Source organism: Lissotriton helveticus, chromosome 3_1 (genome assembly GCF_964261635.1).
Source record: "Lissotriton helveticus chromosome 3_1, aLisHel1.1, whole genome shotgun sequence".
Taxonomy (NCBI): domain Eukaryota; kingdom Metazoa; phylum Chordata; class Amphibia; order Caudata; family Salamandridae; genus Lissotriton; species Lissotriton helveticus.
In genome coordinates, this window is record NC_136061.1 from 666175482 (window position 1) to 666194243 (window position 18762).

At 49.8% G+C, this 18762-nt stretch overlaps 1 protein-coding gene across 4 annotated transcripts in view; it reads left to right on the top strand.

Moving 5' to 3' along the window:
* Positions 1-18762, top strand: part of MACF1 (microtubule actin crosslinking factor 1) — a 990087-nt gene that overhangs the window by 738163 nt on the left and 233162 nt on the right. For all 4 annotated transcript variants that reach the window (XM_078680764.1, XM_078680763.1, XM_078680765.1 and 1 more), the window contains 3 exons: positions 6531-6737; positions 9219-9338; positions 10559-10666. In XM_078680764.1, coding sequence (XP_078536890.1) covers positions 6531-6737; positions 9219-9338; positions 10559-10666 — 435 coding nt within the window. The remainder of the gene's footprint in view (positions 1-6530; positions 6738-9218; positions 9339-10558; positions 10667-18762) is intronic.

Below are 18762 nucleotides of genomic sequence, written 5' to 3' on the forward strand. Positions count from 1 at the left end.
TTTCTCTCTCTTTTTTTAAGCCCCGCCCCTTTTCCAGTGATGGGCATTACACCCTCCCTCTCGCCGAGGTCCCAGTCTATTTCTCCTGTAATGTACCCTTTGCTACCTCTTGTATTTTGTTTGCTCACAATTGTCACTTTTGCCTAATGTAACTTAACGTGTTCACTCGTCCCATGGATCATTTCTGTTCCTATTGTGAAGCACTCTGACCACCACCTGCAGTGACCTGAAGGGGCCGCCGCGCTGCCCGCGGCGACCCGGAAGTGCTTCGCTCCAGACCTCTCGCCGAGTATACTCGATAACAGGACAGCACGGTAGCCATTTTCTTTGATCGCATTATGGCACCCGACTACGCCCCAGCGGGATTTGCCACTTTGACAGGCTTCTCATGTTCTATATTCCCTTTTGTTTGGCTACTGTATAAGCGCGCGCGCATTTCGTTACACTCCCCGGCCTCTTCATTAGTAAACGCTGCCATGCAGCAGCGCCCCCCGCCCCCCCTCTGCAAGGGAACTAGGAAGCGAGAGATAAGCGGAACCACCCCTCATCCAACCCCCCCCCTCACCCGCACAGGACACCAGGAAACACATGTTCAGCTGAAGTCGTCCTCTCAGGCACATCAATGACCCTGCTTCTATCAGTGCACTTCTCGCCTTCAGCAGTTCCAGGATCGTGACTTGAAATATGGAGCTGGCATACGACGCTTTGCTTTCTTTTGAAGTGTAAATGTGTGTTTAATTTTTCACTCGCTATTGAGTCCGTAGTGCCCGGGTCCTCGTCCTGTAGCACTCCTGCTGACACCCGCCTGCCCCAGTCACTGCTGCAGAGAGAAAGTCGCACGCTGCCCCAGAATGCAGCAGAGCTTCCCCGCGGGCTATAGGGATCTCACAGGCTCGGATTCACGATTTGGGCCACGGCGGAGTGGCGGTCCGAGGTAGAGTGCGCTGCCCTCCGTGTCTCCTGTGAATGAGGCGGCCTTGCACGGATCCGTGGCACAGACGGAGCTCCCGTGATGCACTGTTCTCCATCTGCACCCGAGAGCGATTGCGGCTTAACGGAATTGGACACTTGCCTGGTGCGGGTGAGTAAGGGCTGGGAGCAGGGCTTTCAACAGCGAGCCGACGTACCTGCAGCCCCCTTCTCCCCGGGTCTCAATGTGTACTATCCCCCACTTCCTTCCACCCCATGCCCAGCCCTTCCAAGAGAACTAGGAAAGCGCGGAGGTAGCGGAGCCAGGTGCGCCCCCCCAGTGCCTTGAAGCCTCTCCCCTCTCAGGGCTCTAGGAACCGTGTGGACAGAGCAGCGCTGCACCAGCGCCCACCCCCCCCCCCCCACACTGCAAGGGAACTAAGAAGCGAGAGATAAGCGGAGCCACCCCTCATCCCCACCCCGCACAGGACACCAGGAAACACGGGGGCATATTCAGCTGTTGGGGGGCACCGGGAGGCAGGGGTATATATATTCCACCTCTCAGGGCACCCTGGGGCTCGGACCTATGTTTCTGAGGCGCCCGGAGCCAAAGGTGTTCTATGGTATCGGGGAGTGGAGCGCCGTCCCTTTGCAGATACAGGTGCATGCTGCTTAGCTTTTGAAGTACTGACATATAGTTGTGCTTGTTGCTAATGAATGAGCACATGGGAATAATCTTCTAGTGTAGCTCCCACCACAGCACCACTGCACCATCCTTTCACAGCACCACTGCGCCATCCTTAGACAGCACCACTGCGCCATCCTTCCACAGCACCACTGTGCCATCCTTCCACAGCACCACTGCGCCATCCTTTCACAGCACCACTGCGCCATCCTTTCACAGCACCACTGCGCCATCCTTTCACAGCACCACTGCGCCATCCTTTCACAGCACCACTGCGCCATCCTTCCACAGCACCACTGCGCCATCCTTCCACAGCACCACTGCGCCATCCTGCCACAGCACCACTGCGCCATCCTGCCACAGCACCACTGCGCCATCCTGCCACAGCACCACTGCGCCATCCTTCCACAGCACCACTGCGCCATCCTTCCACAGCACCACTGCCCCATCCTTCCACAGCACCACTGCGCCATCCTTCCACAGCACCACTGCGCCATCCTTCCACAGCACCACTGCGCCATCCTTCCACAGCACCACTGCGATATCCTTCCACAGCACCACTGCGCCATGCTTCCACCGCACCACTGCGTCATCCTTCCACAGCACCACTCTTCCACAGCACCTCTGCGCCATCCTTCCTCAGCACCACTGCGCCATCCTTCCACAGCACAACTGCGCCATCCTACCACAGTCTGTGCGTGGCTCTGTGTGTGCGTGGCTCTGTGTGTGTGCGTGGCTCTGTGTATGTGCGTGGCTCTGTGTGTGCGCGTGGCTTTGTCTGTCTGTGTGCGTGGCTTTGTCTGTCTGTGTGCGTGGCTCTGTCTGTCGGTGTGCGTGGCTCTGTCGGTCTGTGTGCGTGGCTCTGTCGGTCTGTGTGCGTGGCTCTGTCGGTCTGTGTGCGTGGCTCTGTCTGTCTGTGTGCGCGGCTCTGTCTGTGTGCGCGGCTCTGTCTGTGGCTCTGTGTGGGTGGCTCTGTGTGGGTGGCTCTGTATGTGTGTGGGTGGCTTTGTTGGGTGGCTCTGTGTGGGTGTAAATGCAATAGGTCATGCATTTGCGAGCGATTAAGCTATTGGCATTGTAAATGACAATGCCATTTATTTAATGATTAAGCTATTGGCAATGTAAATGACAATGCCATTTATTTATGATTTTTAAAAATAAAAAAAATCATGAGCAATGCCAATAGCTCTACCTTTAATAATGCCGAGACCATTGCATTGTAAATGCTTGTTTTATGAGGAAACATACTTTCACCAGTGTGTCAATGACTCACTCCTGTGTTTCCGTGACTGGTAATAGGAAATACATCATTCATGCTGTATTTTATTGTTCCTTTCACTGGCCTTATGTCCTGAGCCATCATTTTGGTGAATGCAGCTGCTGCTGAGAAAAATATTGAGGTCATGTGGCATTACAAAAAGCTGAATGCATTAATACTAACGTAAGGGGAACCTCATTTGGCATATGGAAGTTTACGACTCATGGCCTTCATGGTCACATCAAAGCAGCAAGCATGCCTCCAGGCAGTCAATTTTTTATCCAGTATGGAAAAGCACCGCTTTGCAAATCAGTCCCATCCAACTTGAAGAAACTAAACAACTTTCTTAGTGTCTTCACACACAAACGCTGAGTCTTGATGTGAATTTGTAATGCTCATTTAATGATCCGTTTTATGAAAAAACCAGCCAACGCGTTTCGTTCTGAGAACAGAACTTCTTCAGGGCTGAAAGTTTAAAAACATATAAAATAACAGTATAAGTGCTATACAAGACAACACACAAAATATATAAAAAATATATCAAAACATTACAGTGCCCACATAAAAACCACAACATATGGGAAAGCCGTGACATTCCATCATATATACAAGAAGTGCATATTTACAGTATTGGAACGGACATTTAACATAAAACATTTAAGTGCTATACAGTATTATTTACACAGGGGATGGAATGATAACCAAATCAATTCAATTCCTCTCATGTTTAGATCGAATCTCTCAATCATATTTGTACTAGTTTTGAATCAGACTCACGTGCGTCCCTTAAAAAAACGCAATTTTAGTAAAGGCTGTAGGATACATAAAACTTATCATTTGTCATCATTGATACTTTTACTGCTCCTGATTACATCTTCAAACCACAAGATATGTTATTGATCTCCAAGGAATAGGGTCACCAGATTCAAGCGTCCTTTTCCACTTTTACCACCTCCTACCACTTTAGTCAATAGTGAATTTCCACACAGCAGGTAACGGAATGTTAGATTATTACCATTTCCAACCACATATAGGTCAATTTCAAAGATATATAATTCCACACTTCCTTGTCTCCAAGACACATATACCACTCGTAAATATGTGCTTACAACTATACCTTCTGTATATGGTCATCACGAGCCATTAAGGTCCAATATCATCAACAAAATAAATAATAAACCTAAAAAAAACATGCAATGTTCCCTAACGAAATAGTTGTTCCAAAGCGTATTAAGTTCCAATCTTTAAGACATAGCGGAAGGGGGAAAGAGAGCTTTTTGTCCTTATGCTTCTTTTCTGTTCTTTATGTTATAACTTTCCCCAAATCAAGCTCCAAATTGCAGGAGTTATATATATCCCACTCAGATATTATTCCATGTGTTAGTGTATGTAAAAACCGGAAATCCGTTAATTTCCAAGAGATTTTATATACACTTAATGACAAATATCTGAAATGATAAACAGAACATACATAAATATTTGTTCCAAAGCGATTAACTCTAAGCATGTAACAATGTCTCTTAGTCAAGTCATATAGCTGTATACTGATATTGTAACGATGTAGACTAACGCCTACCTTAGAAGCGAAAGTCCATCCTATGCCATGTGGAATATTTGTCTTTGTAATCCAAAAACGATAAGTATCTGAACGGTAGTCACCTAAAAAAAATTGTAACGTTTGAGTTTTTGTAATGTAACACCAGCGTCAGGCGTAACAAATTAAACTTCTAGTAAATTATCTTAAGATATCAAAACGCTCGAGTTGAACCCACTACGTGCAAGAACGAGCCACAGTACTCACAACCCGCAAACACCCATTTGTGCAAGACCGAACCACAGGATTAACACGCCGCAAACACCCGTGTGTATAATACCACGCCCCATACAGAGACGGCGTTTGTTTTAAAGTACAACGCGCTCGAAGTGACCCAACTATATGGAGACGCGAGCCACAGTAGTGGAAGCCAGCGAGCACCCATGTATGCAGTACCATGCCTCGGAATGGGCCAGGTCTCATGTTGCCGTACCCGAAAGTATACGTAAAGAAACAGTCGTATAGCCCAAATTTCATTCGCGTCTTGGTACTGCGAGTCAGAATTTACCTAGAAATGTTGATCACAATGCATCAACAATGCGGCGTTCCGCCGTTTCAAACCGCCGCCATCTCCGTTACCTTAAGGGCACACCTGTGATTGGAGGATAAGTAATGACACCTCAGGTCACATGTTCTTATGTGCGACCTGCTTTACCTGTGCATCTACGTGTTTGGTTAAAAGCGCGGCCATCTTAGCGCTATCATTGTACCTTATAGTAATTACAGAAATCTTTATGTTGACACATTTTAACATAAATGGTTGCCCTGAATTTGGTAAAGCGAATTGAAGTTCAATCTCTCAAAGTTACACTTTCCTAAATTGTATATATGTATTTTCACCACTTCATGGAAATCTTTCTTCTGTTTTAATCACGGTACCCCATATATTCTATAAGGTCGGTCCAAAACGAAAACATATGGCAAAATAGCCTTTAGCACGAAAACATAGTTACTACGTAGTAATTGAACTCTAGAGATCGACCAGACCAGATATATTCAATCATATACATGCATGCCGCAAATTTATCGGCAATATTTCATTCAGTATTCCTATGGGGATTGCAAATGTAATATGATAATTACTGGAACATATACAAAAAAAGAGAAATACAGTGAACCGTATTATAGCTAAAGGTGAGCATAGAGAAATGTCCCATTAGTGGTTGTGAGAAATCGTTTAAAATTGCTGTGGTCTATTCATTCTAATCATAAGTAGGCATAGGAGGAAGATATATGGTGACTCGTAATACCAACACAGAGAGAGTGAGTTTGCTGGGACTCAGCGCAAACACGCCCTAAGATACCAGATATACCAGTATAATAGTATATTATCAATGACATATTGTAAAAGTTGAGGGGGGGGACACATGGCTACTGTAAATGGTAGTGCATCTCATCTTCCGTATTATGTCCCTTCTCGAGACACCTCAAACGACATATCCACAAGGCCTCCCTCCAGGCAGTGTTCTAACCAGAGATTCAGACGCTTGCTTCATGTGACGTTTATCATAACAAGCCCTTGAAAGCATATATATGGATCACTCTGTAACAGCAAGACTAAAACTAATACAACTGAAATTATGTCCCACTGGCTCCCTGATATCCAGGTCCATACATCGGAGGATGCTAAACACTGTATATGCATTTTCACTTACAACATGGCTTGAGTCTGCACGAGGGACAGGTCTTCACATCATGCACACCTCTGAGAACCCAATCCTAATAATAATTACACCTTCTATTAAGTGCTCCACAAGTGCACTCTCTCTTTATACTAGTCCACGAGGTGTTGTTATTAGTTAACTATCTTTCTGTACAGCAGACATTCTTAAAGTGAAATTTCCAGACTACAGAAGCAGGCACTGTTGTGTTTAATTGTACGATTCTAAGTCCTCAGCTGGAGTGGGAGGATTTATCAAGGCATGTTATTAGATACATTTGGAGAGGTGGTGTGCAAGGTAACTTTTTCTTCCTTGAGAGACATTGTCAGAAGCAGCCTGCCAGGGTCTACTACTGCAGGGGCTCCACATGTTTCCTGGTTCGAGGAGGGTTTTATTTGACCTGTGCTTCCACCTGTTTCACAGGAGCTGAAGAAGGAAGTGATGGAGCAGCGGCTAGTGCTTGATACTGTGAACGAAGTCAGCAGTGCCTTACTGGAGCTGGTGCCCTGGAGAGCTCGGGAAGGGTTGGACAAGCTTGTGTCTGAAGCCAATGAGCAGTACAAGTCCATCAGTGACACTGTTGGACAGCGGGTAGACCAGATCGATGCAGCTATACAGCGGTCCCAGCAGGTAGGAGCACTTGTTGCTGTTTGTTCCATGCATGAATTCTTTTTGTATTTTTTTAAGCGACCCGTCAGTATTTGGAGGAAGGAATAATGATGACTATTCCTTGTTAACCATGTACTTGCGCAATATTTTAAACAAGGGTTATTAGGCAAATCTGAAATCCTTTTGCCTCTTAGATAGTTTATTACCACCTGAAAAGGGTTAATTGTTGATTTAGTGTGAGTCTCCAGTTCTTTTTCCCAAATGTGTACGGTTTGTGGAAGTGGTGTGCACCTCCCCCTTTCCCAAACTCTTGCATTTGGTTAATTGTGCAGTTAGTTCTAGTCTGTCTCTCTTCTACCACTGAGATGGTCCAGTTGTGGAGTTAGTGTGCTTGTGTCTTTCCCTCTGCACAACACCTGTAACACTAAAGGGGGCTGTTATTTGAATTGGAGTGGGCCTACCCCAATGCAGTATCTCTAGGGGTTGGTTGATACTGTAGTCAGTGTAGGTCTCCTCTCTCCCGGATAGGTCTGGGGTGGGTGGTGTTGGAGTTAGTGTAGGTTACACCCACTCCTCTTCTAGGAATGGTGGTGAAGATTGTGTTGGTCTGCCCCTCTCCCTGCCTTACACACTTACATGTGTTTAGCTGGTGGTGAAGTTAGTGTGAGCCATGATCTCGAGTATACATACAGATGTGTGGCGGCCATCTGAGCTGATGGCTCATGGTAGTTACAGATGTGTGTAAGCACAGCTGAGCTGAATATCACAGATAACACAGAGCATTGTTGGGCATGTGTGCTGGATGCTTTCCTTGTTGTTCATCACAAAATGATGATTGATGCCTCATGGCCACTTTGCAGACCTAATATGTGGCTATGTTCTTCCCTGGGCAGCATGGTCTGAGTACATATCACAAACATTCTTTCATGTTTTCCCACCTTTTCAGTATCATGGCTGTAGTGCCTACCATATGCAAGAATTCGCAGCTTAGCTAATTTTACATTTCACATTCAGGGTTGTAGGCCTTCCTCGGCAGCTATATTTTGATACAAACAGTACTCTACACTTCAGCTTGCGAAAGAGTGTGCTATGAAGTGCAAAGGTTTGGGAGCAATCTTTAGGTGACATGTCTGTAAAGCTACGCATTTTGTCTTTTTTCTTGTCACAGTTAGTTTAAGTCTTTGACAGCCTACTCTGCCTGGCTCACTGCTCCAGGTTCAGTGCCCTTTAAGGGGGATATCTCTACAAGCTTTGTTACAGCTGCTGCAAAACCTCAGTGTTCGCGTCAACACTCTTACATGGTGGTTTGTAACTGGGCTAAATTTGGTTCTGGCACTACAAACTCTGCTGTTTACACTACTAAAAAATTTACAATATTTATCTACACAGCAGTCACCAAGGATGGAAATGTGGAGTATGTACTGTTCAAATCAGGTGATCAAGTTAAAGAGTACGGACAGAAGATTAATATTTGGATGAGTGGATCTTGAAGTGGGTTCATCACTTCCAGGCAGTGAAAGTAAAATGGATGGTACACCTGAAACTTTGCTACAGGGACCTGGGCTCTCCTTGCCTCAATCCCCATATTGAGGTTAATGGAAAGATTTGGCTAGCAGGTGCAATGTTCAGCTGTGATGTTCCACATACACAAGGTTTTTCTTCTGTTGTAATCACTTCTAGCCTGTGACAGAGCTGATGGCGCCCAGCGTGCTTTCAGAAGGGACATCTAGGTAGAGATAGGTATGATACATAATTCTCCATGCGCTACTTAAAAACATTTTTTTTACAAACAAACCTTAAGGTAGCTCAGTAATAGGCTGTCCTTTCCTGTTACAGCTAAGAAGTACAGTGCGAGGTCTGGCTTTGATGGTGCTTTGTGCTGTGTTTGTGCAACTGTCCCAATTACCCTATACATCTGAGAGCAAGGCCTTGTTGCGTGTTTCATGGGCCAGTAGGCAGTGCTATAAGCTTTGTCTATGCTCACTGCTTCTTTGGGATTTGTGTAGTCCAGTCAGTACTTTGTTTTCTCTTGAGCTGTAAAAAGCCTTACCTGTGCTGGTTTCCTTTATGCTCTATAAGGCCTATATGCCATTCTCTGCAGTATATTGTATAAAGACTAACTGTGTTTTATTCTCCTATATGTAATGTGTGATGCCCTGTCTAGGCTCAGTGCACTGTATGAAGGCCTATTTGTGCACTTGTCTTTGGTAAGCTGTATCAAGGCCTTATCGGTCTCCGCGCTTCTGTATGCAAAGCTTTGTGTTTTTTTGTGTCACCTGAAGCCCTCAGTGCTTCTGTACTGAGTACAAAGGTGGGAAGTCTCTTCAGAGATTCAGGCTCCTGTAAGCTTTGTTGCCTGCTACACAGTTCTCCTATTGCCTATAACACTTGTTATCATTGCCTCATTCTCCTTTAAGCCATGTGATGTCCTGTATGCTGCCTGTAATCAATGTGCTTGCTTTGTTAATGCTCTGCACTGCTTGTCGTCTTCCTCTCTGCCAGTATGAGCAGGCCACTGATGCAGAGTTAGCCTGGGTCGCAGAGACCAAGCGGAAACTGCTGGCACTGGGTCCAATCCGATTAGAGCAGGACCAGACCACCGCGCAGCTGCAAGTGCAGAAGGTACGTGCAGCATGTCTAAAGAGTAGTCTGGTGTACAGGCAGCCTTGGCATGGTGTCCAGTGCATGGGCAGCAGGGGCATGATGTCTTGTGCATGAGCATCATATTTGGAGGTCTGGGTCATCTTGTGGTGGAGGACCAGGACTTAGGCAGCATGAACGGTTCATGGCATGCAAAGCATGAGGGGTTCAGGGCATGAGAAGAAAAAGAGGTGCAGAGCTTGAGACGTACAGTGTGTGTGTGTGTGTGTGTGTGTGTGTGTGTATGTATGTGTGTGTTTGTGTGTGTGTGTGTGTGTGTGTGTGTGTGTGTGTGCGCGCGCACTTTAAGTGGTAGTTATCTTGGGTGCATGAGGGGTCTTGGGGTGTGAACAGCATGAGGGTTTGGGGCATGAGGGTCTTGAGCATGTAAAGCGGGGAGTGATGCAGGGGATGGGCAGACTGCTGATAGGCGACAGGCACCAGAGTTGAATACCTGAAGGAGGCATGTTCAGGTACATAGCAACTCCTTAACCAGTGGAGCACTATGCGTGGGCCGGTCAGTAGTTGCTGCAACTGGAAGACAAGCTGCTCGGCCATCAAGTTATGGAAAGAAGAGAGGCCCATCCAGAGCATGAGCACATATGTCATATGCAGGTGGGCTCCACGTAAGCTATATAATCCTCTCTCCCTTTGCCTCTTTCACTCAAAGTGGAATTTTCATTCACCATCAACATTTGTAAATGTTCAAGATACAAGCGTGTTTAACTCACAGGTTTCAGTCTTGTGGAGCTTTCCTTTACTGTCATGGGGCCTCCCCTTCCATATTCCTTTACTATTGACATCTAGCCACGGCAGAAAGTAGCGGCAGCACAGCTATGCCTTAGGTCTCTACGATGTCACTCTTCCCTTGGCTCACAGTGTTGTAGGTCTCCCTACTGTCATCTCTGAGGAGTCATGTGATACTCAGTGTAAAACACAGTTCTTCCTCTATTACAGGGCCTTTTTTCTCCTCTTAGGTTTTGGCCATCAACATCTTATGGGAGAGGGTATTATGGATGCTCCTCTAACTTGGCTCTTAATTTCCCTTCACTCACTATTCTTGAAGTCCTCACCGTTGACATCTAAGTGGAGGGTCTGGCATTGATGGTTCACGCTGTTCCTTGACGTTTGCTAGGAGGGTCCTCTCTGCTATTGCTTCCCTTGGTCCACTCTGTACTTACTATGCCTTTTTATCCCCTTAGGCCTTCTCCATTGACATTATCCGACACAAGGATTCCATGGATGAGCTGCTGAAACTTCGAGATGAGATCCTTGGGGCATGCGGGGAGGAGCAGAAGGTCGTTCTTCAGGTAAAGTAAAATCTTATTCTCTGCCTGTTATGGGAATACCAGATCGCAGCACAGTGCTTTGGCGTAAGCATTACCTGTTTATAGAAAGGAAAATATTTACTTATTAATATAACCTGTCAGTAGGAAGGAAAACACCTTTCCATTAGTGTTACTGTTTTTGTTCTAAGGGGCACACTCTTATGTCACGTCAGTGTCAAATGTAGACTGCCTGTTAAAGCGGAGCATTCTGGTGTCATTACCCACCCCAGGGCAATCAGTAACTCTACTATCATTGTTACAAGTCTGCAGAAGTAGTCCATTGTTGTGTCAGTATGAACTGTCTCCAGAAAGGGGAGCACTATTTGGTCAGTGCTAACCTGCCCGTAGAAAGCTGGCATGCTCACACATCTGTAGGTGTATGGGGTTGATGTGCTGTTGGAAAGTAATAAAATAAATGCAGAGCATGTTTTATAGGATGCAGATCTTATCTGTCAGTATTTTCTTTGAGTGATACGTCTGTCATCAATATCCCTTTGGCCATTAACCCCTTCCTGTAGATCTTGCGTATATGGGTCAGCCATACCACCTGTTGGGCACCAAGTGTTTCCATAGATGCTAACTACTGCCTTCTCACTGAAGACGATGCAGCTGCATGCATATAGGGAGTGGCCCTTGCCTTTTTGTTCATATGGCACAAATGCTAGCAAAAACATGCTTCTGTAGTAGGGGATCTCTGCGTATAGTCATAATCTAGTGAATAGTCTGGCCCATGTGCGGGGACCCCGGAGCAATCAAAAATAGTCTCTTAAGCTGTCTTCTTTGCAGTCCAGCATAGACACTTAAGAGAAAATCAAAGACAAATAATGCAGCCTATAATTACAAGGTGTTGGAAATGGGATCCCCGGCTGGCCAGGGCTTTCGCCAAAGTCAGTCAGAGACCACCACTCCCAAGTCAGGGCAAGGGAGTTACACGCCAAGATAACCCCTACTCACCCTCTAGGTAACGTGGCGCGAGCAGCAAGGCTAAACTTGGAGGCGATGTAAGTTAAGTATTTGCGCACGCACCCCAGCAACAACAACCAAAGGCCCACCACAAAGGAAACTCCACACAAGGTTATATAAAAATAGCCTTTGTATTACACCAAAACACATTAGATAAAACACACACTTTACAATGTGCCAGAGGCACGGGCAGAATTTACAAGAGGATATTTACAAGACAGGGCCACCTGGACCACTGTCAGGAATCAGAAGTAGCACTTTCAGAAATAGCACTTAGAAGGTAAAATATAAATGTACTTTAGCACAAAATAGCACACAACCAGTATCTACTGGTAACAGGACCTCACTAGCACCACCTGTACTAGGGAGAAAACAACCACCTATGTATCACAATACCTGTAGGGGTGTAAGAACATAACACATGATGCAATGCATAACATTCATTCAGAGGTGTAAGGGAGGAAAACACATGATGCATCAACAATACATTCAGAGGTGCAGGACACAATAGCGCAAAACTCACATTAGCCACCACCTGTGGCAGTCCCTGTGTCCCAATGTCAGGGCCTAAACGTGGCAGCTGCCCACGAAGTGCTGGGCAGCTGTGTGGCAATGGATGGGGCCAACGTGGGAGCCTCTCTAGGCTCTGCAACAACAATGGGGGCTGTGAGCCTCTCTGGGCTCTGTAATGAAGGTGTGCCCCTTGAGCCTCGCTGGGCTCTAGAACAATGGTGGCGCCTGAGCCTCTCTGGGCTCTTAACTCCTGATGTGGGCACTCACGAAATCAAAATGCACCCCTCTGAGCCTCTCAGGGCTCAACACACAATGCCCGGTACGTTGGAGTCCCTCGTGGACTCTAAAAGAATGCCCCGGGATGCTGGAGCCTCGACAGGCTCAACAACTGGTAAGGCCCTTCACTAGGGCTCTTAGTAACAGGTGCCGCCTCTCTGGGCCGGGGGGGTCCCTCACGGGGGACCCGCGAACATGTGGGGCGCCTTTGGTGGGAGTCCCCCCCTCGGGGACTCAGACTCTCAATGGCCCCCGGAGCCCGTTTGTACTCACCGGGCTTGGTTGTGGGGAGGCTCAGACGTTGTGGCGGCTCTTCACGGGAGCTCCCGCTCCTAGGGGGCTCCCTTCCCGACTTCTCCCCCTCTCTCCGGGGCTCTCCCACGCTCTTGGGTGCCCCGGAGGGGAAGAACAGGCGCCGTCTCTCTCGCTCTGCAGCAGCAGGGCGGGACTTCCGGTTCGTGGGTCGGGGCCGCGCTCTGATTGGCCGGCGCACCCTAGAACTTCCGGGTCGTCGCGGGCAGCGCGGCGGCTCGTACTAGGCAGGCAGGCGGGCTCTAAGTACCCGAGGAGTGGGCTCCCTCGTGGTAATTTACGAAATCCAAGTACGGGGCAATGCCGGGTGGCACCGGCCTTAAATAAAATATAAAGCGAGGTAGGCACTCGCGAATGTCGCAAATCGGCACAATCAGCCGGGCAGATGCCGGGTGGGCACCGGCTGTACAACGAGCGCTCCCCAGCGCTCGGGGACAAGGCACAGCGCTCTCAAGCGCCAAGGGACTAAAGAAAGCGCTCCTAAGCGCTTAGGGGCTAAAGAAAAGCGCTCCTAGCGCTAGGAATATCAGCAAAGCGCTATTGAGCGCTGGGGCACCAGGAAAGCGCTCCTAGCGCTATAAATCAAATAAGAGCGCCTCCAGGCACTCTAAGCAAAAAGCAAAAGCTCCAGCAGGGACTGGAGGCAGGCAGAGGGGCAGGGCAGGGCCAGAGCCAGCACACTGGGTCTCCAGGCAGGGAGACAGTCCAAGTGGCGGTCCTCCTGGCCCCAGCAGCAGCAGCAGCCCCCTCTGGCAAGGGTCCAAAAGTAGAACAACTTCTGTGGGGACACAGCCCCATTTTTATACAGAGAAATCCTTTGTTCAAGGGTGCAGAGTGGGGGCGGAACCAGTCGCAGCTGGTTCTTGAGTACTCTGTTTACCTCAACCACCCTCTCTATTCACTGGCAGGGCGTGGGTCATTAGACACACCACAGGGGGGCGGAGCCAGCATTGTGTGGGGAAAACCCAGCCCATCCAGGACACAGGTACACTCCTCCCACACATTACTCATGCAAATCTCCCACTCACCACCGGGCAGACCCATCCAGACTTCCTGGAGCCTGGCATGCCAGCCAGCTCCAGCCAATCACACGCCAGCACCCTCACAGCACACGTACAGCCATGTCTAGAAATGGCGCTTCTCTACTAGACACATACATGCTGCATACACCATCTCGCAGCATTCACTCTCACGAGTTCACACATACCAGACTCAAGCCTGTACACCCCACGCATCAGGAACTACCAGGGACACATACATTCCCCATGCATTCCTATGGGCGGGCAGGCCTAGCTCAGCATATTGCACTCAGAGTGCGCACGCACTTTCCACTGGGACACAGTGAAAGTGCGCAGAATCCAAAAATCACCATCTCCAGGTCACCATTTCAAGCAAAAAGTCTAGGGGTGAACCTGCCCTAAGGGCCCAAGTCCAACACAACCCCCTTCCAGCCAAAACGCAGGGGAGACCAATCACCACCGTGATGGACTTCCCTGCTTGGGGCGATAGAACACGGACGCGGGCCCGCAACTGCAGGGACACCCTCCTGTTCTACGCCACGGTGAACCCATGGGATTCCTTCTAGAACCACTATCCGGACCAACTGGGCTACCCCACTGGTACTCCCGAGCTGTCCGCGGCCAGGACCAGGCCCTGGGCCACCCAGGTGCCACTGGTCCTTGCCAATTCGCAGAGCGGGGGGTAGTAACCCCTGGCACATAGCGGCCATTTTCCACTCTTCCTGTCTGCAAGACAGGACTAGACTGCCACTGGTTCTCCAGCCTAGGGCCTACAACCTCAGGCGGACCAGGAGTCTCAGGGAAGGCTCTCCTCCCCTTACCTCTTCTCCTAGGGTTCCTCCTCCCTCTGCGAGGGGTACCCCTAGAACGCCATTCCAACCCAGGACTTATCCACTCAGGTTGCACCGGGGTCAGAGGTGGGCTCTCCCACCCTCTGCACCCCCTTCCAGAGGTCTGCCCTCTCCCACCTGGAGAAGTTCCTCTGGAAGAAGAACCGGTCAGGACACTGGTTACAGTCATCCTACCCTTCAGGTCAGGCTGATCCTGAACCTGGCCTTCCAACCTCTGGTCTAAAACCTTCGGTGGAACAATTGCCTGGCACTCCAGGACTTCTGGGGACTTACACTCCATCCCCCTGAGGCTAACAAATGAGACATATGTTGTGTGACTGTCTGTCTGGCGCAGATCTCCCGCCCTCTGTCCACCTGACAGTGCGTGACGATCCCCCAGACCAGAAGTGGTGTTACCATGGTCACTACACGGGAACCTAGCCCAACTGGGTAGTCCCTGACCCACTGGTCCTTCCACTGGGGAACATCCCCAATCAGTACTCACTCTGGACTCCTGTACCCTCCCTACCGGAGCGGTACTGCCAGACTCTAGAACCACAGGAGCTCTGGTTACAGACGCTCCAGGTCCTCTACTCACTAGGAGATCTTCCTCAAGTGGACTAACAGGACAGCCTAGGTCCCCAACCTGGTGTTCCCTACAGAAACCATCCAAGTCCTGAGGCAGGGCTTCGGGCGTCTGGGGAACCTCGGTCTCCCCCTCACTCCTGCTCCACTGAGCCAGGCAGTGAGCCCCTACACCCTCCTCGCTATCCTGGGACCTAGCTGGGCTACACTGAGCCTCTTCCACCACGCTGGGCTGGAAGATCCCTGAACCACTACTTTTGGAATCACTCCCTAATGACCCTAGAGAACCTTTATCACTCTCCCAGCGCTCTGCTTCCTCAGCAAGCGCCCACGGACTAAGGGATTCAGACTTCAACAGGTGCTGGCGCAACTCTGGACAAACAACACTGAGCAACTGCTCTTTGAGAAACATATTCAGTACTCCGTCTCTCTCATCATCCGAGCTAGCCTCCAGCCAATCCCACATTGCATCAGAACAGTCATCCATAAAAAAAACCCAACTCTGATGAGGCAGTTTCCTACCGCCCCTGAACTTCAACCTTAACTCCTCCTCTTGGGAACAAGGGACCATACGTTGGGCACGGGGTAGGGGACTTTCTGCACTGAAGTCTAAATAGCTGCCACCACTGGACTCAGCCCTCCCTGGGGAATCCAGAAAATTAAAACTGCGCGCAGGGGATAGTCTATCCTCCAGAGCTACTTTGCCTCTGGTGGAGGCCCTCTCAGCCTCCTCTATCCTTTCCTGCGCTAAGACCCTCTCGGTCTCTAGCTGTTGCTTCCTAAGCTCCAGCTGCGCCATAGCCTGGGCATGCTCCAACCTGAGCTTTTCTAAAGCCAGCTGGTGCTCCCTTTCTCTCCTCCTATCTTCCAGCTCCTCTGGGGACAGGGAAAGGGATGAGGCGCTGCCTCCTACGCTGGACCCAGCAAGGGACTCCCTATCTATGGGGTCCTCACTCTCTACTGGCATCCAGGTGCTGTCATCTTCTTCCTCCTCTTCTGAATCTTCAGGGCTCCCCACAGACCCACCACCCTCCTGGTGTGAAGCCCGGGCCCTTTCCTCACTGCGCTCAAGATCCCATTGATCCTCTTGCCATTTGACCATGCATCTCCTAAGTGCATACCATCCTGACTGATCCGCCCCTATGCCTCTCTCTTCACAGAACTTTCTCAACTCCCACACACCGTATGTGGCTAGATCATTGAAATCAAAAACCAGCTCCATTCTGGCAGACGTTCTGGAGACAAGATCACACAGGGAACCTAGGGGTCTGAGCTAATACAGGAGTACACAATTCACAAGGTATCAGCAAGCTCTCTACCCCAGAGAACTCACACTCACTTGCCTAGTGCCACCCACCATTCATCCACACACAACCCTCCCCTCGGACTGGTAAGGCAGTTTCTACCACCCCTGATTCCTCAACCTGACCACAAGTGACACAGGTACCGACTCTGGGCGCAGGGTAGGGGACAAATGTACTGACACAATTGCACAATGATACCTTCAGGAGAAGAAAATATGAGACTTCCAAAAACAACAATTCCCTAAAATGTGGTCATCTAAAATGCAGAGTTTTGTGGTGCAGCCAGCTGCTACCAAGGTACAACGCAAACACAAATCCTTATCCCAGCGCTTGCCGCCAATGTTGGAAATGGGATCCCCGGCTGGCCAGGGCTTTCGCCAAAGTCAGTCAGAGACCACCACTCCCAAGTCAGGGCAAGGGAGTTACACGCCAAGATAACCCCTACTCACCCTCTAGGTAACGTGGCGCGAGCAGCAAGGCTAAACTTGGAGGCGATGTAAGTTAAGTATTTGCGCACGCACCCCAGCAACAACAACCAAAGGCCCACCACAAAGGAAACTCCACACAAGGTTATATAAAAATAGCCTTTGTATTACACCAAAACACATTAGATAAAACACACACTTTACAATGTGCCAGAGGCACGGGCAGAATTTACAAGGGGATATTTACAAGACAGGGCCACCTGGACCACTGTCAGGAATCAGAAGTAGCACTTTCAGAAATAGCACTTAGAAGGTAAAATATAAATGTACTTTAGCACAAAATAGCACACAACCAGTATCTACTGGTAACAGGACCTCACTAGCACCACCTGTACTAGAGAGAAAACAACCACCTATGTATCACAATACCTGTAGGGGTGTAAGAACATAACACATGATGCAATGCATAACATTCATTCAGAGGTGTAAGGGAGGAAAACACATGATGCATCAACAATACATTCAGAGGTGCAGGACACAATAGCGCAAAACTCACATTAGCCACCACCTGTGGCAGTCCCTGTGTCCCAATGTCAGGGCCTAAACGTGGCAGCTGCCCACGAAGTGCTGGGCAGCTGTGTGGCAATGGATGGGGCCAACGTGGGAGCCTCTCTAGGCTCTGCAACAACAATGGGGGCTGTGAGCCTCTCTGGGCTCTGTAATGAAGGTGTGCCCCTTGAGCCTCGCTGGGCTCTAGAACAATGGTGGCGCCTGAGCCTCTCTGGGCTCTTAACTCCTGATGTGGGCACTCACGAAATCAAAATGCACCCCTCTGAGCCTCTCAGGGCTCAACACACAATGCCCGGTACGTTGGAGTCCCTCGTGGACTCTAAAAGAATGCCCCGGGATGCTGGAGCCTCGACAGGCTCAACAACTGGTAAGGCCCTTCACTAGGGCTCTTAGTAACAGGTGCCGCCTCTCTGGGGCGGGGGGGTCCCTCACGGGGGACCCGCGAACACGTGGGGCGCCTTTGGTGGGAGTCCCCCCCTCGGGGACTCAGACTCTCAATGGCCCCCGGAGCCCGTTTGTACTCACCGGGCTTGGTTGTGGGGAGGCTCAGACGTTGTGGCGGCTCTTCACGGGAGCTCCCGCTCCTAGGGGGCTCCCTTCCCGACTTCTCCCCCTCTCTCCGGGGCTCTCCCACGCTCTTGGGTGCCCCGGAGGGGAAGAACAGGCGCCGTCTCTCTCGCTCTGCAGCAGCAGGGCGGGACTTCCGGTTCGTGGGTCGGGGCCGCGCTCTGATTGGCCGGCGCACCCTAGAACTTCCGGGTCGTCGCGGGCAGCGCGGCGGCTCGTACTAGGCAGGCAGGCGGGCTCTAAGTACCCGAGGAGTGGGCTCCCTCGTGGTAATTTACGAAATCCAAGTACGGGGCAATGCCGGGTGGCACCGGCCTTAAATAAAATATAAAGCGAGGTAGGCACTCGCGAATGTCGCAAATCGGCACAATCAGCCGGGCAGATGCCGGGTGGGCACCGGCTGTACAACGAGCGCTCCCCAGCGCTCGGGGACAAGGCACAGCGCTCTCAAGCGCCAAGGGACTAAAGAAAGCGCTCCTAAGCGCTTAGGGGCTAAAGAAAAGCGCTCCTAGCGCTAGGAATATCAGCAAAGCGCTATTGAGCGCTGGGGCACCAGGAAAGCGCTCCTAGCGCTATAAATCAAATAAGAGCGCCTCCAGGCACTCTAAGCAAAAAGCAAAAGCTCCAGCAGGGACTGGAGGCAGGCAGAGGGGCAGGGCAGGGCCAGAGCCAGCACACTGGGTCTCCAGGCAGGGAGACAGTCCAAGTGGCGGT